This window comes from Mya arenaria, chromosome 11 (genome assembly GCF_026914265.1).
Source record: "Mya arenaria isolate MELC-2E11 chromosome 11, ASM2691426v1".
Taxonomy (NCBI): domain Eukaryota; kingdom Metazoa; phylum Mollusca; class Bivalvia; order Myida; family Myidae; genus Mya; species Mya arenaria.
Genome location: NC_069132.1, coordinates 22,680,033 through 22,700,877, shown reverse-complemented (window position 1 = coordinate 22,700,877; position 20,845 = coordinate 22,680,033). Strand labels below are relative to the sequence as shown.

The following is a 20,845-nucleotide window of genomic DNA, read 5'->3' as shown; positions in this document are numbered from 1 at the left end:
ATGCATGATACTTGGTTGCAATGAAGCAAACATTCCTTAATTTTATGGGGGCTGACAACAATATATTTTGTTTCGGCAAAATGCGAACTCGACAGGAAACGCCTCTTGGAGCTGCAATCAACCAGAAAGTCTCTCTTCAACTTTCACCCGGCTGTGGGTTGAATATAAATGTACTACATGCATATATATGCTGCTTTAAAGGCAAAGACATATCATTTAAGATGAACAGTTACACATAAAAATCAAGTCTTTATACTTCAAAAAACGGTCAGCAACATTGCGTGCAAATAGCATCACCAAACGAATGCCAGAATTTTATTCAGTTACCACAGACAATTCAAAACATTATTTTCAAAGGTCAGAGGAGGGGGAATAGGGTAACCAATCGAAAACATTGGTCCGGTTTTAAATAGAAACACATAATGCCCAAATTAACCACCAGACGTGAATTGTACGGAATGCCGCTAGGGTCATCGCCTATGGATGTGTTGATCTGAAACACGATACTCGATAGTACGATGATGAAAATGCGAAATCATGAAACTACGATGGTGAAAACACGACAGTACAATGATGAAAACGCGATAGTACGATGATGAAAACACGACAGTACGATGATGAAAACGCGATAGTACGATGATGAAAACGCGACAGTACGATGATGAAAACGCGATAGTACGATGGTGAAAACGCGATAGTACGATGATGAAAACGCGATAGTACGATGGTGAAAACGCGATAGTACGATGATGAAAACGCGATAGTACGATGGTGAAAACGCGACAGTACGATGGTGAAAACGCGATAGTACGATGGTGAAAACGCGATAGTACGATGGTGAAAACGCGACAGTACGATGGTGAAAACGCGATAGTACGATGATGAAAACGCGATAGTACTTCATAGTACGATGATGAAAACGCGACAGTACGATGGTGAAAACGCGATAGTACGATGATGAAAACGCGATAGTACGATGGTGAAAACGCGACAGTACGATGGTGAAAACGCGATAGTACGATGATGAAAACGCGATAGTACGATGATGAAAACGCGATAGTACGATGGTGAAAACGCGACAGTACGATGGTGAAAACGCGATAGTACGATGGTGAAAACGCGACAGTACGATGGTGAAAACTGTTGTTTACTGCTTTCAATAGTTTGAATGGAAAGATAAATGGATTTCTTAAATAACAACCTTTATCCATCATTTGAGTAGCTTGGTTAAAAATATTCTATTGTGATCGAGCTTTAATTTGTTCCAAACAGAAGAGTGCTTTAAAAGAGAAGATCATAAATATGTATGCGTTTTAGTTCCAAATCAATTCCTATTTCAATATATTCAATAAAATTCTATTCATTCCATTCATATGTATCTCTGTCGGTAACATAATGCTTTGGAATGGATATCGATTGCACTAATTAATGAATTTAGTTTAAATCGATATCTTCTTTTGCATTCAAAATGATTTAAAGCAAGCATTGGGACATTTGGTTTAATAAATGGGATTTATCTTTGCACTGGAAAAGAAGATATGTATGAATTTTGTTCTGTTAATATCAATTATAATAAAGTAATGTTAATCAAACTGATCTACCTCATTTTGTAGATTCAATTTTACTACAAATATATTACCTTTCTTGTCATTGTCATAGAACTTCAGACGAACATATCGTAACATAATGGTATTTGATCAAATGGCTGCACTTTATATAGGAGCTAGTTGAAATGAGTGTTATTAACAGTATGAGGATGCAATAATACTGAACGAAATTGTAAAATCAAGACAGAAATACGCAAATAAACATCAGCAATGGCTTTCGAGGATGAAAACACTCTTTTAGCAGGTTATGGTTAATTTGACTACAGTTTGAGAGTGTATGGGTCCATTTATTCTCGTATGACCCATTTTATCTCGGCCTTTTTCTTTATTATCATATATTTCTAATAGTGTATGAAATTTAGTAATGTTTTTTCTGTACTTTGAACCAAAAAGGTACAGTTTCATCAATACAGCTAAAAGGTTCGATATTGCTATGTTGTTTTTTTTCGTTACTAGCTACCCCGAACCTGCTATCTAAGAAAATATCAATATCATTGTTGTCATCAAGTAAAGCTTCAGACTTAAGTTATAGTTTAACGTAATGAATATCAATATGTGTATTTCACTTAGATTGGCTTTTGAAAATTAACTTTGTATAATAATTTATAATGTTAAAGATTCTAAGTTTTAAGTTCTACAACATTATTTTAAGAAGGGGTTGTTTCCCTTTAATTGTGTTTCAATACAAGCGGCACAAGGGAAACTATTCATGAAAAAAAAATCAAAGGTATTACAACTTAGATTTTTCTTTCCAAATACTTGTAAACAGAATGTTTGTTTGTTGTTGTGTTATTGCAGGCTGTCAATCTCAAATAAAATTTCAAGTCTGTCAAGATTTCCGGAACAATAACATATAGTCAATGAACAATACTGTCACTATCAAATTTCATTTTCAGACCGTAAACAGTCATCGCAATGGCGGACAGAGAAAGTAAGTCATACAATAATGGTATCAGCTGTAAAGGAAATATATGATATCTGTTTATTTCAGTGTAAGATCATATTTTATTTCACGAGTGTGAAAGGAAAAGGAAAAACATATTTTAGCCACGAGTGAAAATAAAGTTTGTCAATGATCACTACCATCTTACACTGAAATATTAAACACATTTCTGTTTCTTTTATACTTTTTCTCGGCCGCCATTAATTGAAAGAACATTTAAAATGTCGAACGTGTTAAAGTGTAGGAGCAATGAGTTGGTAATGCTCCAAGGCGACTTAACGTGTAAGAGATGAGATTTTGAGAGTGTATCTTTTGCATTTTTTACTATAAATATGCAAGAGCGAAAATAAATCAAGTAATTTATTTATTGCAGTATATAATAGTATTTATTTGGTAAACATTTTAAACTGACACCATAATAATGGAATCATAAGCAGTCGCTTTAATAAAACTAGTTAATTCTTTGTTTTGGTTAATGTTAGCCAAAAAGTTTATAGGTTGGTAAATATTAATCTAAAAATAAATATTAACCAATCAAAATCATTTAAATGTGAAAACTGTCTTAAAGATAACATGTAGACAACTTATCCTAGTTTTTTACAATTGTCTGAAGGTAGATTTATTCAACAAACTTTCTTCAAAAGACACTACTAGGGACAAGCTCAGTAGTCGAACATTAAAACATTTTTAAGAGACCCTGGGCAATGGACCAAACGGCAATTCACTAGAGGCACAATCGTACAGACACCGCATCCAGGCGCGTAGCAAGGGCCAATTTGGGATTACGCAGATCGAAATTAGTTCATTGACAGACAGCTTGTTAACCCATTCACTCCCTACCCCCCTTCGGTTTGTATTTCAAATTCGGATTGTTGTTTTTTGCGTGAAAAAAAATCAGTATGCAACTGCGTATTTGCGAACAGTCAGCTAGCGCCTGACATCCACAAACAGACCGCAAACATAGTAAAAAAGCTTAACCGATAACTGATTGGATTACCGCCTTGGCACAGTCTGTCAAACACGAGTTCAGTATTTATGCAATTCTTGTCTTGAATAGTTGTTAGAAACAGGCTGAGATGCAAGTGGGTTATTTGGGGAAATGTTCTTACATAACGTACAAAAACGTATACTTATATTTCATATTGTAGACGCTGTTTTTTTTCTCAATTCGTATTGATCTGCTATTTATTGTCGAGAGTAAATGGTTACAGTTAAAGGGTACAGTTAAATCAGGACAAAGTCGTTGGTGGAATCCAGAACATATTTAATTCAATACTATACAGAGCTATAAACAATCAATGTTTAAAATAAAATCAATGTTTGCTCTTGCATTTTCAGAATGGGAGGCGGAGTTTAATGAAATGAAGGACGAGTCGAGCGACGTCATCAACATCAAAGATTTTGTTGAGTATGACTAATATCTGCTATCATTTCTAAACAATAATGTTTGTATTCCGATTTTGCACATTCACTTAAATAGTTGCAATATATATATATATATCATATCACTTTTGATTCTTAAAGTCGTATGATATTGGTCGATGATTTTTTTTAATTAAATGTATTATCATGAATGACTAATTTGACTTCAATGATCAAAACGAAAACAAGATATGAGTTGTGTACAGATAGAAAATATAACCAATACCCTGCCATTTTTTATCTTGGGAATTTGTGGCCACGTAGCTGTTAGTTATTATTTTTAACAAAGGCTAGTATTTTTTAACTGTACACAAATAATATATTTTCTGTTGTTTTGTCATTGAAAGTCAATTGAGTTATACAAATGTAAAACACAATTATGCATTACAAACTGCATCATTAGGAATATATTATAAATTCATCTTTTTGTGGAGAAAATCAAGTGCTCCAACAAAACGTGGGAAACTGATCAGATAATGAGTTATTTTGTGTCAAAATAGTGGGGAATGTCATATTTGAATGGTTGTACCGATTTCATTCAGGAAACTACAGAAGGAAGGCAAGAATCCTACTCCTTCAGACGAAGAAGCCTTATTAAAATCTATAGACAAAGATGGTAAGCACTAGCAATTTGAGGAAGGGAGGGGAAGGGGCTAACACGGCGCTTCGAGGTCAATACACGGCGTAGCCGAGCCGTTGAGTGATAATGGCCCGAGACGTAGTTTGATTTTTAAAGATTACCTGCAATCCAGTTGTGCATTCTCTTTTCGTTCTGGCTTGACTACGATGAGTACAATCACTCTTGAATTTAGTTTTTGAGAGTGGGCCAAAAAGGCAAACAACATTTTGTTGTCTTTTTTTATGTTCCCATTCCCATTTCAATTGATCACCTCTTAAAAAATCAAGTCTATCCGAACTTTCTGTACGAATCACTGAAATCTGTCTTTTCATGTCATGAATTAATGTTACAATTCAATTAATAAACATGAACACTGAGCAAATAGAACGACTGTTTGTACTTAAATAAACAAATACCTCGTATTATATATGTTAACATGTATGTGCAGTTGTTGTTTTTCAAGTAAATTCATTTTTTCCGCTTCCTTTGTTTTATTTTTAGAATGTCAACGCTAAATAAAAAAACGCCGCCCTAACGGTCCACACTGGTTATCAAACACTAGCATATTTTCCTTAACTGCGTTCGCCTCTCTTTAGGATTTTAATAATAAATATGTTTAAGCAGATCAATAAATTAATTAAATTTTGATTATTTAGTTAAGACATTATATGATTTTTTTCAGTCTCCACAATTGATTTTAAGGCGAAAATTAATTTCACGTGCGAACGTTCTACGGGCGGCAAAATGTTAATCGATAATCGACCCGGGCCGCAAAATTGATAATCGCTGAGTCATCAATAATTGCAAAATCCCTGTACTGTGTTAATATATATATAGTTACATATGTATTAAATTAAATATACTGGTACATCATTCTTTAAACATTATAGATTAGTATTTTGGGCCGGTGGCCTAATGTATTACAAATAAATCACTATTGTATTACATTGCATGCATTGCATTGCATTGAATTGCTGTTGAACCTTTTTGTCGACCTGAAAATAGAATAGTTTCTCTTAACTGTTTAATATATCGCCTAAGTGTGTCAAAAGAGTTGTTTTATTCTCTACACAGAAGATGGGAATATCAGCCTTGAAGAATACTGTTCCATGCGAGAGAATGCCCAGCAGATGGCTTTCAGCAACGAAGACCCGACGAGTTCACTCATGATGGCGCTTAAAGGTACCATGAGCATTAGTTGGGGGTATTTAATTTATTGGCGCCACCGGACAATCAATAGGAATCGTCCCTGGTGAGAGTTTCAGTCGTGGAAAATAGTGCAGCGACAGCATATAACCCTGGTCATCTCTTTTGTTAAAGATGTATACTGTTTAAAAAATTATGTATCGCGATACGTAGCCTGCAGCGACATAATATAACCCTGGGGTGGTATTCATAACACTTCTAATGTCATTTCCTAACTTAAGTCAATTTCTTAAAATGTTTAAAGTCAAATGAAAAGAAATGTTTTAGTGTTTTTAACATTACAGTATGTTTGTTTTTTTCAAATAAGGACAATAGAAATAATGTTTTTTTTTTACTTTTTTTTATTTTTATTTCATGTGACTGAAGAGATAATAATATTAGGAAATGACTTAAGAACTTTATGAATACCACCTCAGGTCATCTCTTCTGCTAAAGATGGTTCTTGTTTATTCAGTTTTAAATAGCGATACGAAGCCTATGAGTATACATGTACTGCTAAAATAGACGCATCATGTACTTCACCGAAACAACTTTTTAATTAATATGGGGGGTTTTATGATTCATCCTATGAATACATACATTCCAACATAATGATACTCTGTGATATGTACACTACGTAAAATACAACCAAATTGTTCAACCCCTATGGTGTATTGTCTTGTTAAGTTACAACTATAAATTACTTATGTGCGACACAATAGGATGGCGTTTTCTTTTAGTGATTTTACCTTTTTATGTAGTTTTGACCAACAAATATTACTCTCGATTCAGCATTACTTTAGACTTTGTAAGTTTGTCAAAATGCTTTTGTCCCGAGAAAGTTGTATTTCCCCAACGTCAATCCCCAGACGGATTGAGATATAATTAGGCAAAGCTATAAAGAATCACAAAATTCAGCAATTAAACATGTATAATTACCGAATAAAAATGAAATTTTCACCCGTCATTGTCGGCTGACCATGCGCTGAATGACCATGCGGTAAAGAAACCCGAAAACCTCGTGCGCAAAGCGCGCCATCTACCAATCCATTGGAATCCTATATTGTGCGCCTCTTTATTGATGGACCTTTTTTAAAATGCTATGATTCCGTCGACGTCAATACGAATGTCCAACACTTAGTTTTGTTTCGTACAGTGGAACCCTGTTGGCTCGAGCTCTTTTGGCTCGAACTCCTCGTTGGCTCGAATTGAATATGAACGACCGATCTCTTTAGACTGAACGTTAGTATCCCCGCTTGGCTCGAATTTTTCGAGGCTCGAGTTATTTTCGCCGGTCCCTGGGAGTTCGAGCCAACGGGGTTCGACTGTATTTACGAAATGTTATTTCAAAAATACTATTTAACATTTCGTTATCACGAAATAGTTAACGTTATTTCGAATACCATTACGTAAACACGAAATAACAGCCTGAAAAGGGTTTATTTTGTTTATTATTTCCAGATGTTCTCAGAACTTAAAAAAAATGAAATTGTATGGTTGTCTTGGTTACCTCATGAAGACAATATATTTTACATATTGATTAAACCATGACGTTTGCAGGATTTCCCGCGATTAACTTCTATAGATAGACGAAAAATAGGTTACGGTTTTATATCAGCTTTGTACTGGCTTAGTGGCGTGAAATGTTGCTTTAATGGTTCACTAATAAATAAGAGATTAAAATTTGGGGAAAATATTTAAGTTCATTTTCTTAATATGTGTGACAAATGGAATCATTAAAACAGATGAACCAAGGAGATTATATTTTGTCTGCAGGAAAGAACATCCAATTACGTTTGAAATGATATAATAAATTATTTATTGCCGCATTGAGATGTACGAATTCGATAATATTTTTAGCAAAGAAAAGATTTGTATAGTAATGAGCGTTTGAAAATATAATGTAAACTACAAATCTGAGACAAAGCGGCAAAGCTTTTGTTCAAAGCCGATAAGTATAATTAAGTAATGAAATGCATGGTTGATGTCATTATCGTTGTATGAACGCAATTGGGTTGGTCAATGTTTGTTAAGTCCGAAGGACTCCATGCGTACTTTGACCAGCCCAACTGCGTTCATATCCCCGATGATGACATTAATCCCGCAATTCAGTACTTCTATTTACACCAATAGTTCATTATTCTTTTTAAGAATTAATTCATTTCATTTAAGAAAACCTTTCACTAGTCCTTTCTTACCCATTCTGTAAATAGAACGACCCGACTGTAACCGGAAACATGTTTTTTTTTCATAATGACGTCACAATAACGCAGGAAATCATCAGCCACTTGAAATCACTTCTAAACGTGAAATGGAAACATTAATGGCAACAAAACATTTAAAATATAATAAATCAACACTTACTAAAATGTTGAGTTATATTTTACGGGACCTGCTAACACAATACAAACAAGATCAACAAATTTCAAATATATTGTTATGCGATGAATTGCGATCCTTACATATCCGAAGATTTGCGTTCATCAGATGATAACCGCAATTGCCGAAAGGCAGGTCATTTAAGGAATGGAAGTTGAAATGTAAATATAGACCTTTAAATTGTGATTAAACTAAATAAAACAACTGGGATTTATTTGCAAAGGCAAACTCTATCAACCTACCGCTTGACAATTAATATCAAGTAATAACATCACTTGGCGCAAAATATCCTAACCAATGGTGTTATCCCTGCCCTCACCACAAACTTCTCAACAATGCAATATGAACCATGTACCTGCATTAATGGTCTTCTGTTTATCAGAGATAAGAAGTCGTTGGTCTATTATTTTCAGCTTTAGTCTTTCTTCGGTTCGGAGTAATCATTTAAAACCCTTTCAATACCGCCAACCAACACGGGAAGCCATCCTCCATTTATTATCACTATACTATACTTAGCAATAAAACAGATGAAGCTCGCGTGCCCCTTGTATTTTACATATTGGTATGTCTCCAGAGTTTGACACGGACGGCGACGAAACTATCTCAAAAGATGAACTCCGAAACATTCTGTCGGGGTTTGGAGATTCGGAGCTTGACGATCTGATTGAGAGTGCCGACAAGAACAACGACGGCAAGCTCTCCATTGGAGGTAAAGGGTTGAGTCGAGTAAAGGGGTTAGTATTAGATGCTTTACAAATTGATCAATTATGACAAAGGCAGTGACCGGGGTGGCAGGTTTTTAAAAGTAAATGTTAAGTGTGGGATTAGGGTTATTTTTAGTAGAAGGGGATGGAATAACAACAGATGCCTACGAGGACGGTGACTGAAGGCTATCCATAAAATGTGTGATTGAAGGCTATCCATTTAAGGCAAGTGGACGGTGTGTAAAGGTTTGCTATTAGGGCGTAATGTTTGATGACTGTTTCACTGATCCTGAAATGGACAGTGACGGAATGCTATCTATTGACGGTAAATGTGTGGATAGGATTGATGGTTATCGTTAGGCCAAGCTGCTATATGAACTTATCCTTCTCTGTCGAAGGTTAATGGCGGGAGGGGGTCAAATTATGTCTGTGGGATGGGTTAAAGGTGCTTGTTAGGAGGAGGTGTTAGATGAACTTATTGAGTATGCTTATAAGGACGTTGACGACAAGCTGTCCGTTTAAGGTAAATGGTTATAAGGACGTTACCGGGGGGGGGGCGTGCGGGGGTAAAAGGTTACTGTAATGACGAGGTGTTACATGATTTTATCAATGATACCAGCATGGGCTGTAACGGCAAGCCATCACTGTTGAGTGGTTAAAGGGTGACTATGAGGACAAGTCGCGAGGATGATTACAGTGGCAGTTACGGGGATGATAGAATTTCCATTGAATGTCAAATCTAGGGCGGTACGGATGCCTTCTAGTTGGTACCTTTGAGAACGAACTGACCGCGTGTGCCGAGGGTCAAAAGTGAGGTGGGTGTACGTTATGTTTCATTTTGAGGCCAAGGCTCTGTAGTAACTGATAATGGGGATGGGGGCTATAAAGAACGTGGAAGGTATCCATGAAAGGTACAGGGCTGGGTGGCTTGGAAGGCAGAGATGTGCTTGTAAATATATGTTGTCTTTCTTTGATAAATATTGTTACTGTGTGTTTTCTTATTAACACGAGTATTGCATATAAATGTGCGCAAGGTGCAAACTTTATGTTTGTAAATCTGCTTTCTTAAGTTTTCTGTGAGGTCGATGTATTTATGTACCGGCACATATACATTTTTTAGTCTGTTCAGGTCTATCTTTACCAATGTACAATATAAATTGAATTGACAGAGGTTAGAAATATTGAAGAAAAGTTTAAGTGTAATATAAGGTATAATAACTATCATTATAGTTCTGACACTGGGTGAGTTAATTTGCAATTTTCGTTCATTATCATTATTGAAAGAAAATAAACCATTTCGGAATATTGTGCACTAAAAATAAGATAAGGAACGAAACAGATTTTAATTTGTGAAGTATCACATTTGTTTTGTCTTGTAGCTATAATTTTCGACTAAACTAAGCAGAAGTACAAATGGGTAGTTAGATATAAATCTTACAAATCCATATTTGATATGTCTCCTCTTCAAATTGAGAGTGCACAAGGTAAAGGAGTACACATAGGTAAAGCTGTTGATCTTTAGAAACTGCCAATCTATATTCGTTTTCCTTATCGTGTAAACTTTGTATTTCAGAACTTGCTGCTCTTATGACGGAGATGACCCAGTAAAGACACTGTGCTAACAGAGATTTCTCACATTTGTATTCCATATGTTAAAATGATGTTTGTTGCTCTTCATGAGACATTATACTTCAATAAAGAAATGTTAACGTTGTGTATATTTGTGTGATTATGAATGACAATTATCAATAATTAATGATAAAATATTACTGTCAATAATGTTTTTAATATAATCAACACTGTCACTTAGTTTACTCAGGGATTTAGGACATACATTTGAAACCTGTGTTTAAATACAAAAAGCCAAAGGAATCCCCAATAAATGAGGTTTGTTTAAGCTTCGAGGGAAACGAGATTTTCATTGGTAAAATAAATTACAAATTCAAAAGCTACGAAATCTTATCAGTACTATTGTATCAATATTAAAAGTTATTTATTATCGCACTTACGATAGTACAATATCGTGATTACAAGAGTTTTATTCCGAATGTCTGAAATAATTTAATTGGAAACGAAGTTCATGACTGTGAAAAAATTGTTATTATGCAGTCGTATATAATTAAGTCTCCAATTAAGTTGGAGACATAGTTTTATCGTAATCACGAGACATGTAGTAACGCTGGATTTCATGGCCAACATAAATCGGTGGGCCGAGTTCAGATCAAATACTCTCTCTCACACCTGAAGTGAGTTAATCCTCTGCAATCACATAACGATTCAAATATGTTCGTGTGAAAGGTATCTTCGTACTCACGGGTGTGAATAAGACTCAAGTGTTTTCGTGTGAGTGGGACATTTGTGAGTTTGGCTAGGCCAAATAACCGTCATTGAGGACTGGTTATGAGTACAAAAGGAATAAGTTTAAATTAATGTACATAATACACATGTTATTATAAATAGTAACATTTCACTATACGTCATTTTTACGAAAAAAATGGCCGCCGTATACTCGGTAAACAATTAAAGCTTAAAAGGGATTAATTATGGAACTATCGGTGCAATAATAGTAAATTAGTTTTACCAATAATGACACCTTCCGTGTTTCTGTAACGAGTACTACCCGAAACCGTACCGGATGTTTACATTCGGTAAAGGTCATAAAGTAATGAGACAAGGAAATGTTTTGTTGAAACGTTTTGGTTTACTTTATTCGTTGAGAAATATTAATTATTCAAGCGAAATGGCTAGGGTCATTCAAGCCGAGATTCTTATGAAACTGCTCCTAGGGTTGATCGACCCTAGCTGTGCTCACCTATTGAAATGAACAATACAATCAGCCGATGTAAAACAGGAAATATTTGAAGAATGGAATAATTGCAGGCTTATTCTGAAAACACGTACGAAAAGGTTTGCTATTTTGAATTCCAGTCACTCGTTATTTTTCGCAGCTAATGCCATTCAAAACAATTTTGTTTTATCTCAGTTTTAGACTTTCAGGCAAGATGCTAATTTTATGACATATCCTTCATTATTCCGCAAAACCATGTTTTTAAATCCATTTGAAATCATTGACAATTGACAAAACATCTGTATTATACAGGATAATACATGGTTGACCTCGGGCAATTATTCCTTCCATTGAGGCAATTATCAACCAAAAGCCATGGTAAACCATGTATTATTTTATACAGTAAATAACAAGAAGATAAGATGTACTAGATATATCACTGATTTGCAACAAATAAGGAAATCCGCGTTTCTACACACTAATTAAGAGATCGGGATACTCCTTCAATAACGTGGACTTTTAATAATCAGATTTTCAAAGGGATGCGCCAATCACATTTTTTTTTATGAATGGATATATATTATACATGCATATATGTACTGTATTGGTCACTTGATGAATGGGATTGTTAGTGATCAGGCCTGTGAATACGAAGAGATCATTTGAGTGTCCCTCCCCTTTGCCCAGTCAAGTTATCATTTGAGTATCCCTTACGTAATGGTAGTTGGAGTGTGAGTGAGAGTGGTTGTTCTGAATTCAGCCCTATGAATCTTTTCATCTATCCAAGTTGTGCATGAGAAGATAAATGGTCTATTTTGTATTTGTGCCCATTTAAATTGTTCTCTTTTTAAAGGATTCGTTATTTCTCATATTAGAGTTGCTTGGTAATAGCTAAACAATTTTGAACAATACAGTAACCCCGCCCAACCCTCGCGATACGCGCTCGTTTCGGATAATTTCAATAACCTGGTAAGGGATACCAGTACATTAATTTAATGATAAACAAATGATTACTTGAATATTTATGGTATAATTATTGTTATATCAAAAACTAAAGAACTTAAGCGATGGACTTGTCTTTTAATAGTATGACCGTTTCAATATAATGTCAGGGATCTACGTTTTTGAATATTTTTTTTATTATTTACAGGGTTTCAAATATTTCCTTGTATAAGAACACTTCCGTAATTAATGATATAAGCCGATAATAGAATACAAAACACTATATCTTGTTCCTTCATTATTGCATACAGGGCTTTCATTGAAAACATAGAAATCTTTTGAACTGAATCGTTTAAGGATAGCTGGAGTATTTACATATGAATTAATCGCGGGTGTCAGATCGCCAATTACAAGAAAGGACGATTGGACGGGTAATAAAGCGATAAATAATGGGCCATGTTCAGTTCAACTTTGTGCCTAACGGATTTAGCTACAAGTTAAAATGGTAAGCGACTAGTAGAACAACTGTAGGTTTAAGAATAACCTTAGTTATTATGGTATGGTATTGCTATTAAATAGTGGGATTAACATGAATGATCATATAATACGCATTAATTCAATGACTTTCCGGAAATTGGTAAATAAGAGTTTAAGAAAATCCGTCTTGTGGTTTGTTATATAAATAATAAATACTACTTTATTGATTAATAGCGCAAATGGCATAGCTCTACTCTTTCACGCTTTTGATTTGTAATGATATATATTATGGCGTTATGTGAAAAGAAATAACATAATATAAGACTCATATATATCAAACAGATATCGTTCAAATATAAGAACAAACAAAAACAGTTCTACATAATTTCATTTTTATTATATTGATTGCCAATAAAGAAAATGTAATATTGCGTTACATGTATACGAGATGCGATTATCTAAGATCGCAAAATATTTCAACAAGTGAGGACATAACGCTATATTTACTTGTGTGTGTTAACAAGGTGCAACATATTGCGAATTTACACTAAAACATATATTTATTTTGTTATATTCATAAAAAAGATGAAAAAATACAGTAAGTTGTAGTTGAACAAAAAGAAGCAACAAATTGTTAGCGAACGTAATGACATCGTTGACATTGTGTCTTGTTATGTTATGAAAATAAAAATTTAAAAAAAAATCATGCTAATTTCCACCAATATTTATATGAAGAACTACAGAAACAAGTCCAGTAATGGAAATTGTAAACAAAAACACGTTCAACGCACAAAACTCCACAAACAGCACAGTGCAAAACACTAAGTATATAATGTATAAAAAAAAACTAGGTATGTTTATCAAGGATTGTTAGGTACCAAAGCATGCATTAACCACATTCACACTTAATTTCAGGCAAGTCAGTGGAGTAAGGAAGGTAGGTAAATATTGTTCTTAATTTAATTTAATCGCGTGTGATTTCTGTTCAGCGCACATAATGTATTGATGTTTTTGGTGCAACTTATATTACATTATACTGCTTAGCGAGTATTGTGAATGTTTTTTATGAGGTTAGATAATAAACCATAATGAAAAATATTTACCAATACATTTCTTAACAAACGATTGCATCTCCGTAAATATTATTTGTAAATTTGAAAGGCAATATCTTACAAAGTAACATTATGAGACTAGCTGTATTTCGATGTGTATAATAACATAATTTAACACATGCATGATTTGACATTGACCTCATTTGAATCCAGTGTTTATGTTTGATCTCGTTTACTCATGTATTGATGTATTGCTACTATAATGGAATCTCGTGTGAATTTCCACTTTATCATGAATGAAGTTCACAGCTTTTTACATATTCAGTAATATTTGAATTATTTATAAGGTTTAAATTGGTTGTAAATAAAGTGACCAACATAATGTTTATTGTGTTATTCCGGGCTCTACAAAAGTTAAACGTTTATTAAAGTTTCAGTAAATATTGACACCTAAGGCATTGTTTGAGTTTCAAATTTCTGTTCAAAGGCAAACGATAATTAATTCAGTCAGGAAGGTGTTAATATTAGGAGATACCAGAAGTACTTCATGATTTTGAATACGAATCGTGTCCCTCTGATCATATTAATTAAAGATGCACTATTTCTCCCAAATAAGATTTAACACATTTAATACAATTGTTTTAATATACCATAAAGGATAAACACATGTCGAAAACAATGGTTTGAGAATTTCATTGTTTATACTGGTTTAAGTGCGTTCTGTCAATTATGCCCGTACTCTTCTCCGGTAGTAGTTTTGTTGGTTATTCTAATTACAGTTTTGCTTTAGACACACCCTATTCTTAAAACTTGTATTAAGATAGTAATAGTATTAACTAATAGATACATTATCACCTTTGACCATGCAGTCTTAGCGTTCATTTATCCCAATATACACGGTCGCTACTCTTGCGACGAGTTAATGGCTCGGTTCATGCCGTGTGCATGTCGAACTAATGTCTCTATATGACGTAGGTCGAAAACAAATGCATATTGTCAGGAACGGTAAATTGCTCGCCGTCCAGAAAATTGTTGAAAACATATCCCAACTTATCGATGCATTGTCGTACAGCTGCCGAACACATTGTAACCTATTGTCGGTGCGTTCTCCGTCAAAAAGCATCTGCCGAGTCACTTAAGGAAAGTTCTATATACTATTTGCTTCGCAGTCGTGTTCGGAGTGTTTGCGGATCCACCAGGATCTTCTAGAAGTGCTCGATTTAGAACTGAATATTCAATTAACAAATAATTAATTTCAAAATAACACATCGTTTCTATTATTGTGTTGTGAACATATGATCATACACTTGTAGAAAAACTTGCCATTAAAAATTCCAACACGAGCTAATACCCGTACGTCAAAATACAATGTAAAAGACATTAAACCGCTTGTAGCCATGCATGAACGACTCGTTTAGAGGGATCCGAGGTAGTTCGAACAGTGTCGTGCTAAGAACCTACATTTCAGTGTATTCACGTACGTTTATCGAATACGTATCAAAGGAGTTCCCTACGAATATCAAAGCAATTGATGAGGTGTCGTAAAAGATTTTATGGCCAAAAAAGATTACAGAGAACGCCCGTAAAACTGTTCTCAGACAAATAATAACCATTTGCTTGATTTCTAAGAAATCGCGTGACAGTGTTTGACATGATCTAATCTGTCATAACCCTGTCATGACTTCTGGTACGAGTTGTGGCAAGTTCATAACTTGCTTCTTTTCGCATGAAACTTGAAGAGATGCAGCTTTGTGACGTACGAGGTATTACTAGTGACCTGTTTTTCTCGCATATTGTTTGGATTTGACTGAAAAACTTTAAGCTGTTAAATTTTCGCTGTTTAGATATTTTTCATGCGAATCCCAACTCACCCGTGCATTAAGCCCATTTTTCGTATAATTTCGACTGTCCGGCTCTTTGACCTGAAAAAACTTTCGAATCATCTCGACCAAGTACGACAGAGGGCGGAACATATGCTATCAAAGCCACATTTCATTTTGTGTCATCAAAAAAGTATTTAATAGCATGCTTGTAAACTCAAATCTTGTCACATAACGTATTAATTTGCACTTAGATTTTACTAATTTTGCAACTCGGCGAAACTTTCGTACAAGCTCGTAGTTGTCTACAATCGTATAAAAGTCCTAGAAACACCTACAAATAACAAGTACTCGAAATATCGTGCAAAACACTATCTGCAGAATACTTATCAAAATGCTTCGTATAAATATCGAAGCAACTGGAAGAGTACTCGACAAAACTTCCAGCAAGGATATCGAGCGACACCCGTTCAAACATGTTGTCTAAAATATTCTCATACAAACCTTCCCATCCACATGGATTATTGGGAGTTCTTAATCGACAGATATCGAAGTTTGTTTGGAGAAATAAATATGTATACTTCAACGTTTTATGGTTTAACATCAAAATGAAATCCAATCTACGAGAGCTATTACCCTTTTCGATCGAAATTTTCAGTTCTAGTAACTTGTGTCCGAAAGGTGAAAAATGTAGATGTCTTTAGAGGTAGACTCTTTTACATGTGATTCACATTTACACACATCAATGCCGAATTCGAGACGGTTAAATAGTTAGAGCGATATCAAGAGTATGACTTTAAGTATGGATTTCTGTTAGAGACCATCTTTGAGTATTCTAATATCACCTATTTGGTGGAGTGCACATTGACAGCCCCAGTACCTGCATTTTTTATATATTCGAATACATAGAAATCTGTTGTTGTATTAGCGGTTTTTTTTTTTGGGGGGGGGGAGGGGTAGAACATATTAGATTAGTTAAAATTATAATTAATTTTATAAAAATGATAAAAAATATAATTAAAAAATAAACATTGCGTCGGCATTAGGATTCGATCATAGAGACTTTCTGTCAGGAATCTGGTCTATACCCCCCAGACCACTATATTGATATACTTCCCTATCGTTTTATGTAAATATAAACACAATACATAAGTGGAATACATCAGCATTGCAGCATAAGTTGTTAATTTATGGAGTTAATAAATTATGTGAATAATCTTACAAACATCTTTCTGACAGCACTGTCGCTATCTGGCTGAAGGTTCATGAAATTCTTTATTCGTATAAACAAACACATATATTTCCCACAAAAGAGAGAGTAATGCTTTAAGATTGCGTACCGAAGAAATTTCATTAAAACACTTAATATGATCAATGGCAGAGTGGCGTGCTAAATTCAGTAACTACGACAGTGACCAGAGCGGCGGTATCAGTATGCAGGAGTGCAAACGTCTGCTCCAGTATGTCGGCCTGAACCCCACAGAAGACGAAGTCCAACAATTCATGAAAAAGGCAGACACAAACGGTAAGTTGCTTCTCTGCTAGGAAAAACTACTTTATCAGACTATCATAATATCTTTGTTCAGGATATGCATTAAACTGCACGAGGTCCTCCATGCTTAAGACAATAAAAAACAGACATTGCAGTAAATTGCAAAGTGATGAATGATGGGTATGTCCTAGTGTCAGGATAACGTATGTCTGAACCATTGATAATGTTTTGGGGCACGCAAGCTTGTACAATGTCATCATAATGATGTGGTGTCTCTGAATGAACAGTACCATGTGTAGAGAATGAACAACCTTGTCTTTTATTGTCAATATTTGTTCAGATAGAAAAACTGCATTATATTTGAGAATTTAGGTTCAAGGGAAAACATTTCTTCGTGTGTAGCTACAATCGATTTAGCTCATTATAATTCGAATAATAAAACTAGGGATGTGTATTAAGGATGTTAGATACCGCCTTGGAGTGGTCAGCAAAATGTAAAATTACTGGGTGTTTAAACTAATTCATTAGCACAACCTCACACGTATCCCAACCATCCAGAATGAAATGTAAACGTTAGTGGCAAATCTTATCCAGACACCATACACAGTTAAATTAGGCGTTTAAATATCAATGAATGTTGTGATTGCCGCCTTAGAACGGTAAAAAAACAAAGAGCTTTAACTATTGGTGTGTGTGTGTGTGGGGGGGGGTCCATTTAACCTCACATTTGTCTCTAACAAGTATTGTTTTCAGAGAATGACGAAGTTGATTTTGAGAATTTCTACGAATTTGTGACGACGCTGCCAGACCCAACAGGGGAACTACGTGCCGCCTTTGACAAGTACGACCGTAACGGGGATGGCTACATAGACAAGCAGGAACTAAGAGGTACCATTATTTAGTATCTAAGTTAAACAATAACCTCTACAGGGTTGCACTCAATATTTCTTACGTTTGTTTGTGACCTTTTTCTTTGATTATTATATTTTAATTCCAAGTCACGTTTCTTTTAATATTTTGTACTAACTTGGTAGTAACAATATTTATTTCAACATAACATTTCCAGATTCAAGATAAACAAAGGCTGAGCGCAATCAAATGGTCATCGATGGCTATAATGCATGAAATGCACACGAGTGGTTTATGCACAAAACATTAGAATCGCGACAGAATAGAGAATCAAGCTTTGATATGCCTTTGGTAGGATGCTCATTACGAAATACAGAGATATATAAATATATATGTTTGTTGACACAGTTTACGGCTTCTATATAATTATTTTATGTTGTTGGTTGCCGAGGACAAGGTAATGACACAATGCCTGTTTGTATGTTTCTGCAAATAAAACACTAAGCCATTAACCCTAGATACATACAATGGTATAATAGAAACAAGCCAATCGGCAGCTTATTTTTTCATTTGGTCGAAGGGCTAATATCTTACTACATATTGTCTATGTTATATGACCTATTATGTGTAATTATAAACATGTTTGCAAAGTAGGATGTGAAAACCTACTCTATTATTAAAGCTGTATTTTGTTCAACTAGTATTACTGTTAAACAATTCGCTCTACGACATCGACAATGGCCCCACTGACATAACACAATATCAACATATTCCCGTAGAAACTTACGAGCTAAAGAGTATTACACTTACAGCAATACGATTTCATTTTGTTTTTAGCCATTTTGCAGAATGGACAGAACTGTACGCAGGAAGAACTAGAAAATCTTTTCAAGCTCGTCGACGAAAATGGCGATGGCAAGATCGAATATGAAGGTACTGATGTTACAGAACTCTCGCTAGATTTGAGAACAATCATTAAAATAAAGGTATCATCCTATGTATACATGATGAACCCATATCATTTAAAAGGATTTAAATGTAGATAAAGAATATGTACATAAATTACCGAAAACAATTTTGCAAACAAGAATTTTGATTTCAAATAGCCCAATTTTTGCTCAAATAAAAACTCGAATATATATATATATATAATTGTTATTTTTATTTGTATTTTTTTCTTGCACTTATTTTACACATTAAAAATAAGCAAATAGTAGCCTTTCAAATAATAATAAAAGTATATGTGGTCAGTAGGTAACTTCATCTAGCATTGCTGCCTATGGCTTGAGGAAATGACACTCTGATTTGTAAGTCGGACACATCCATAGACATGTAGTAGATTCAGGCTGAATTAATACTAAAAAGGGGTCGAGGAGTTCCGAATTATCTTTGCCATTTGCTATAAATTATATAAGGGGGATGGAAAGGGGGGCTATAGGGGTACGGTATAACCATGTATCATTCCCCTTTATAATCAGCACCTGGTGCTTGTTTAGTATTAATAAGTTAGGATTACCAAACTGCTAAATTTTTATTACTACGCGATCTACATGTACTGTAGTGAAATGAAGTGATTTCTGACATTGTAGATAGTCCATATACATCCGAAGTTCTTTTTTATGGAAAATGGCCGAAGAGAGCAGAATGGGTAAAAGGTTACCAGGTTAAAAAAAATAATGGGAAACCTGTAACTAGTACTAAGCCACAAGAGAGTATGACTCTTTTATTTTTTATGAAGGGAGCCGACTCGACCCTTTATTCCCTTTCCATTTCAGAGTTCTTAAGGCTATTTGCGCAGAACTAGGACGGAAGGATATAGTCCCGTCATCACCGAACATTACTACTTCATGTATGTCGTACGTTACATACGGATTTGCCATTATTAACATATAACAAGAACTGCTTGAGTTTGATCGCAAAATGTTTGAAATTATTCCGCTTTTCAACTTAAATTTTTGCATGGCCTGACCGCTCTTTTTTACAGTTAGAGTACAATTTATATAATAATACTATATTTAGGTATACTATAATATATTTTTGCATTAAGTAAATTGTTACAACAATCTTAATCACGAAACTGTTAAATTCAGTAGCATAATTTGACTGAATGTTTATCTGCTTCAGGACTTCCCACATAACTGTAAATATAGATGAAACTCGGCGTAAAGGAGTCTTGAACGATTCACATTAGGTGTGTCAGCGACTTAGTGCTCATAATTATGGTGTTAAATGAATCGATATTCGTTTTATGTTCATGTTGTTTTATATTATCATTGTATTTTGCCATTATATAATATGCCCTGAAGTAATGTACATATACGGAATAAACATGTGCGTTTCATTGCTTTATATCGTATGCATTTAGCAATTTCAATTGACCTCGAAACATATTTACTCCTAAAGCGACACAGAGCCATTATCAAAATAGAGAGAAGTGCTCTCATTTATGCAAATCAATAACTATGGTACGTTTGAGTATACCAGAAATTGTCATTAATACGAACGGTTTAAAACAAAAACACATGCTTCCAGAACCAGTATTCTTCTTTATGGTACGTCTGCACTA

General features: G+C 34.5%; 2 protein-coding genes across 4 annotated transcripts; both read left to right on the top strand.

The window, feature by feature from the left end:
* Nucleotides 1-1,419: 1,419 nt before the first annotated feature.
* LOC128209300 (calmodulin-like) lies at nucleotides 1,420-10,573 on the top strand. 2 transcript variants are annotated; one of them, XM_052913281.1, is made up of 8 exons: nucleotides 1,475-1,540; nucleotides 2,504-2,538; nucleotides 3,164-3,399; nucleotides 3,889-3,958; nucleotides 4,515-4,588; nucleotides 5,666-5,773; nucleotides 8,730-8,864; nucleotides 10,433-10,573. In XM_052913281.1, the coding sequence occupies exons 4-8, from the start codon at nucleotides 3,912-3,914 to the stop codon at nucleotides 10,465-10,467; spliced, it is 399 nt and encodes a 132-aa protein (XP_052769241.1). In that variant the 5' UTR covers nucleotides 1,475-1,540; nucleotides 2,504-2,538; nucleotides 3,164-3,399; nucleotides 3,889-3,911; the 3' UTR covers nucleotides 10,468-10,573. The 2 variants fall into 2 exon arrangements, with proteins under 2 accessions (XP_052769240.1, XP_052769241.1); XM_052913280.1 differs by lacking the exon at nucleotides 3,164-3,399 and having other exon boundaries at nucleotides 1,420-1,540.
* Nucleotides 10,574-13,055: 2,482 nt separating this feature from the next.
* On the top strand, nucleotides 13,056-20,679 carry LOC128207154 (troponin C, slow skeletal and cardiac muscles-like). Of its 2 annotated transcripts, XM_052909931.1 has the most exons (7): nucleotides 13,056-13,094; nucleotides 13,982-14,003; nucleotides 17,320-17,463; nucleotides 18,184-18,318; nucleotides 19,117-19,212; nucleotides 20,055-20,128; nucleotides 20,404-20,679. In XM_052909931.1, the coding sequence occupies exons 1-6, from the start codon at nucleotides 13,092-13,094 to the stop codon at nucleotides 20,081-20,083; spliced, it is 429 nt and encodes a 142-aa protein (XP_052765891.1). In that variant the 5' UTR covers nucleotides 13,056-13,091; the 3' UTR covers nucleotides 20,084-20,128; nucleotides 20,404-20,679. The 2 variants fall into 2 exon arrangements, with proteins under 2 accessions (XP_052765891.1, XP_052765890.1); XM_052909930.1 differs by having other exon boundaries at nucleotides 20,055-20,679.
* Nucleotides 20,680-20,845: the final 166 nt, after the last annotated feature.

Bases quoted from the DNA above. Each gene is read 5' to 3' on its own strand.
- LOC128209300 (XM_052913280.1), top strand. The intron at 4,589-5,665 runs GTAAGCACTAGC...TTCTCTACACAG, and splicing joins AAAATCTATAGACAAAGATG to AAGATGGGAATATCAGCCTT. The intron at 8,865-10,432 runs GTAAAGGGTTGA...TTTGTATTTCAG, and splicing joins CGGCAAGCTCTCCATTGGAG to AACTTGCTGCTCTTATGACG.
- LOC128207154 (XM_052909931.1), top strand. The intron at 14,004-17,319 runs GTAGGTAAATAT...GATCAATGGCAG, and splicing joins AAGTCAGTGGAGTAAGGAAG to AGTGGCGTGCTAAATTCAGT. The intron at 19,213-20,054 runs GTACTGATGTTA...TTTCCATTTCAG, and splicing joins TGGCAAGATCGAATATGAAG to AGTTCTTAAGGCTATTTGCG.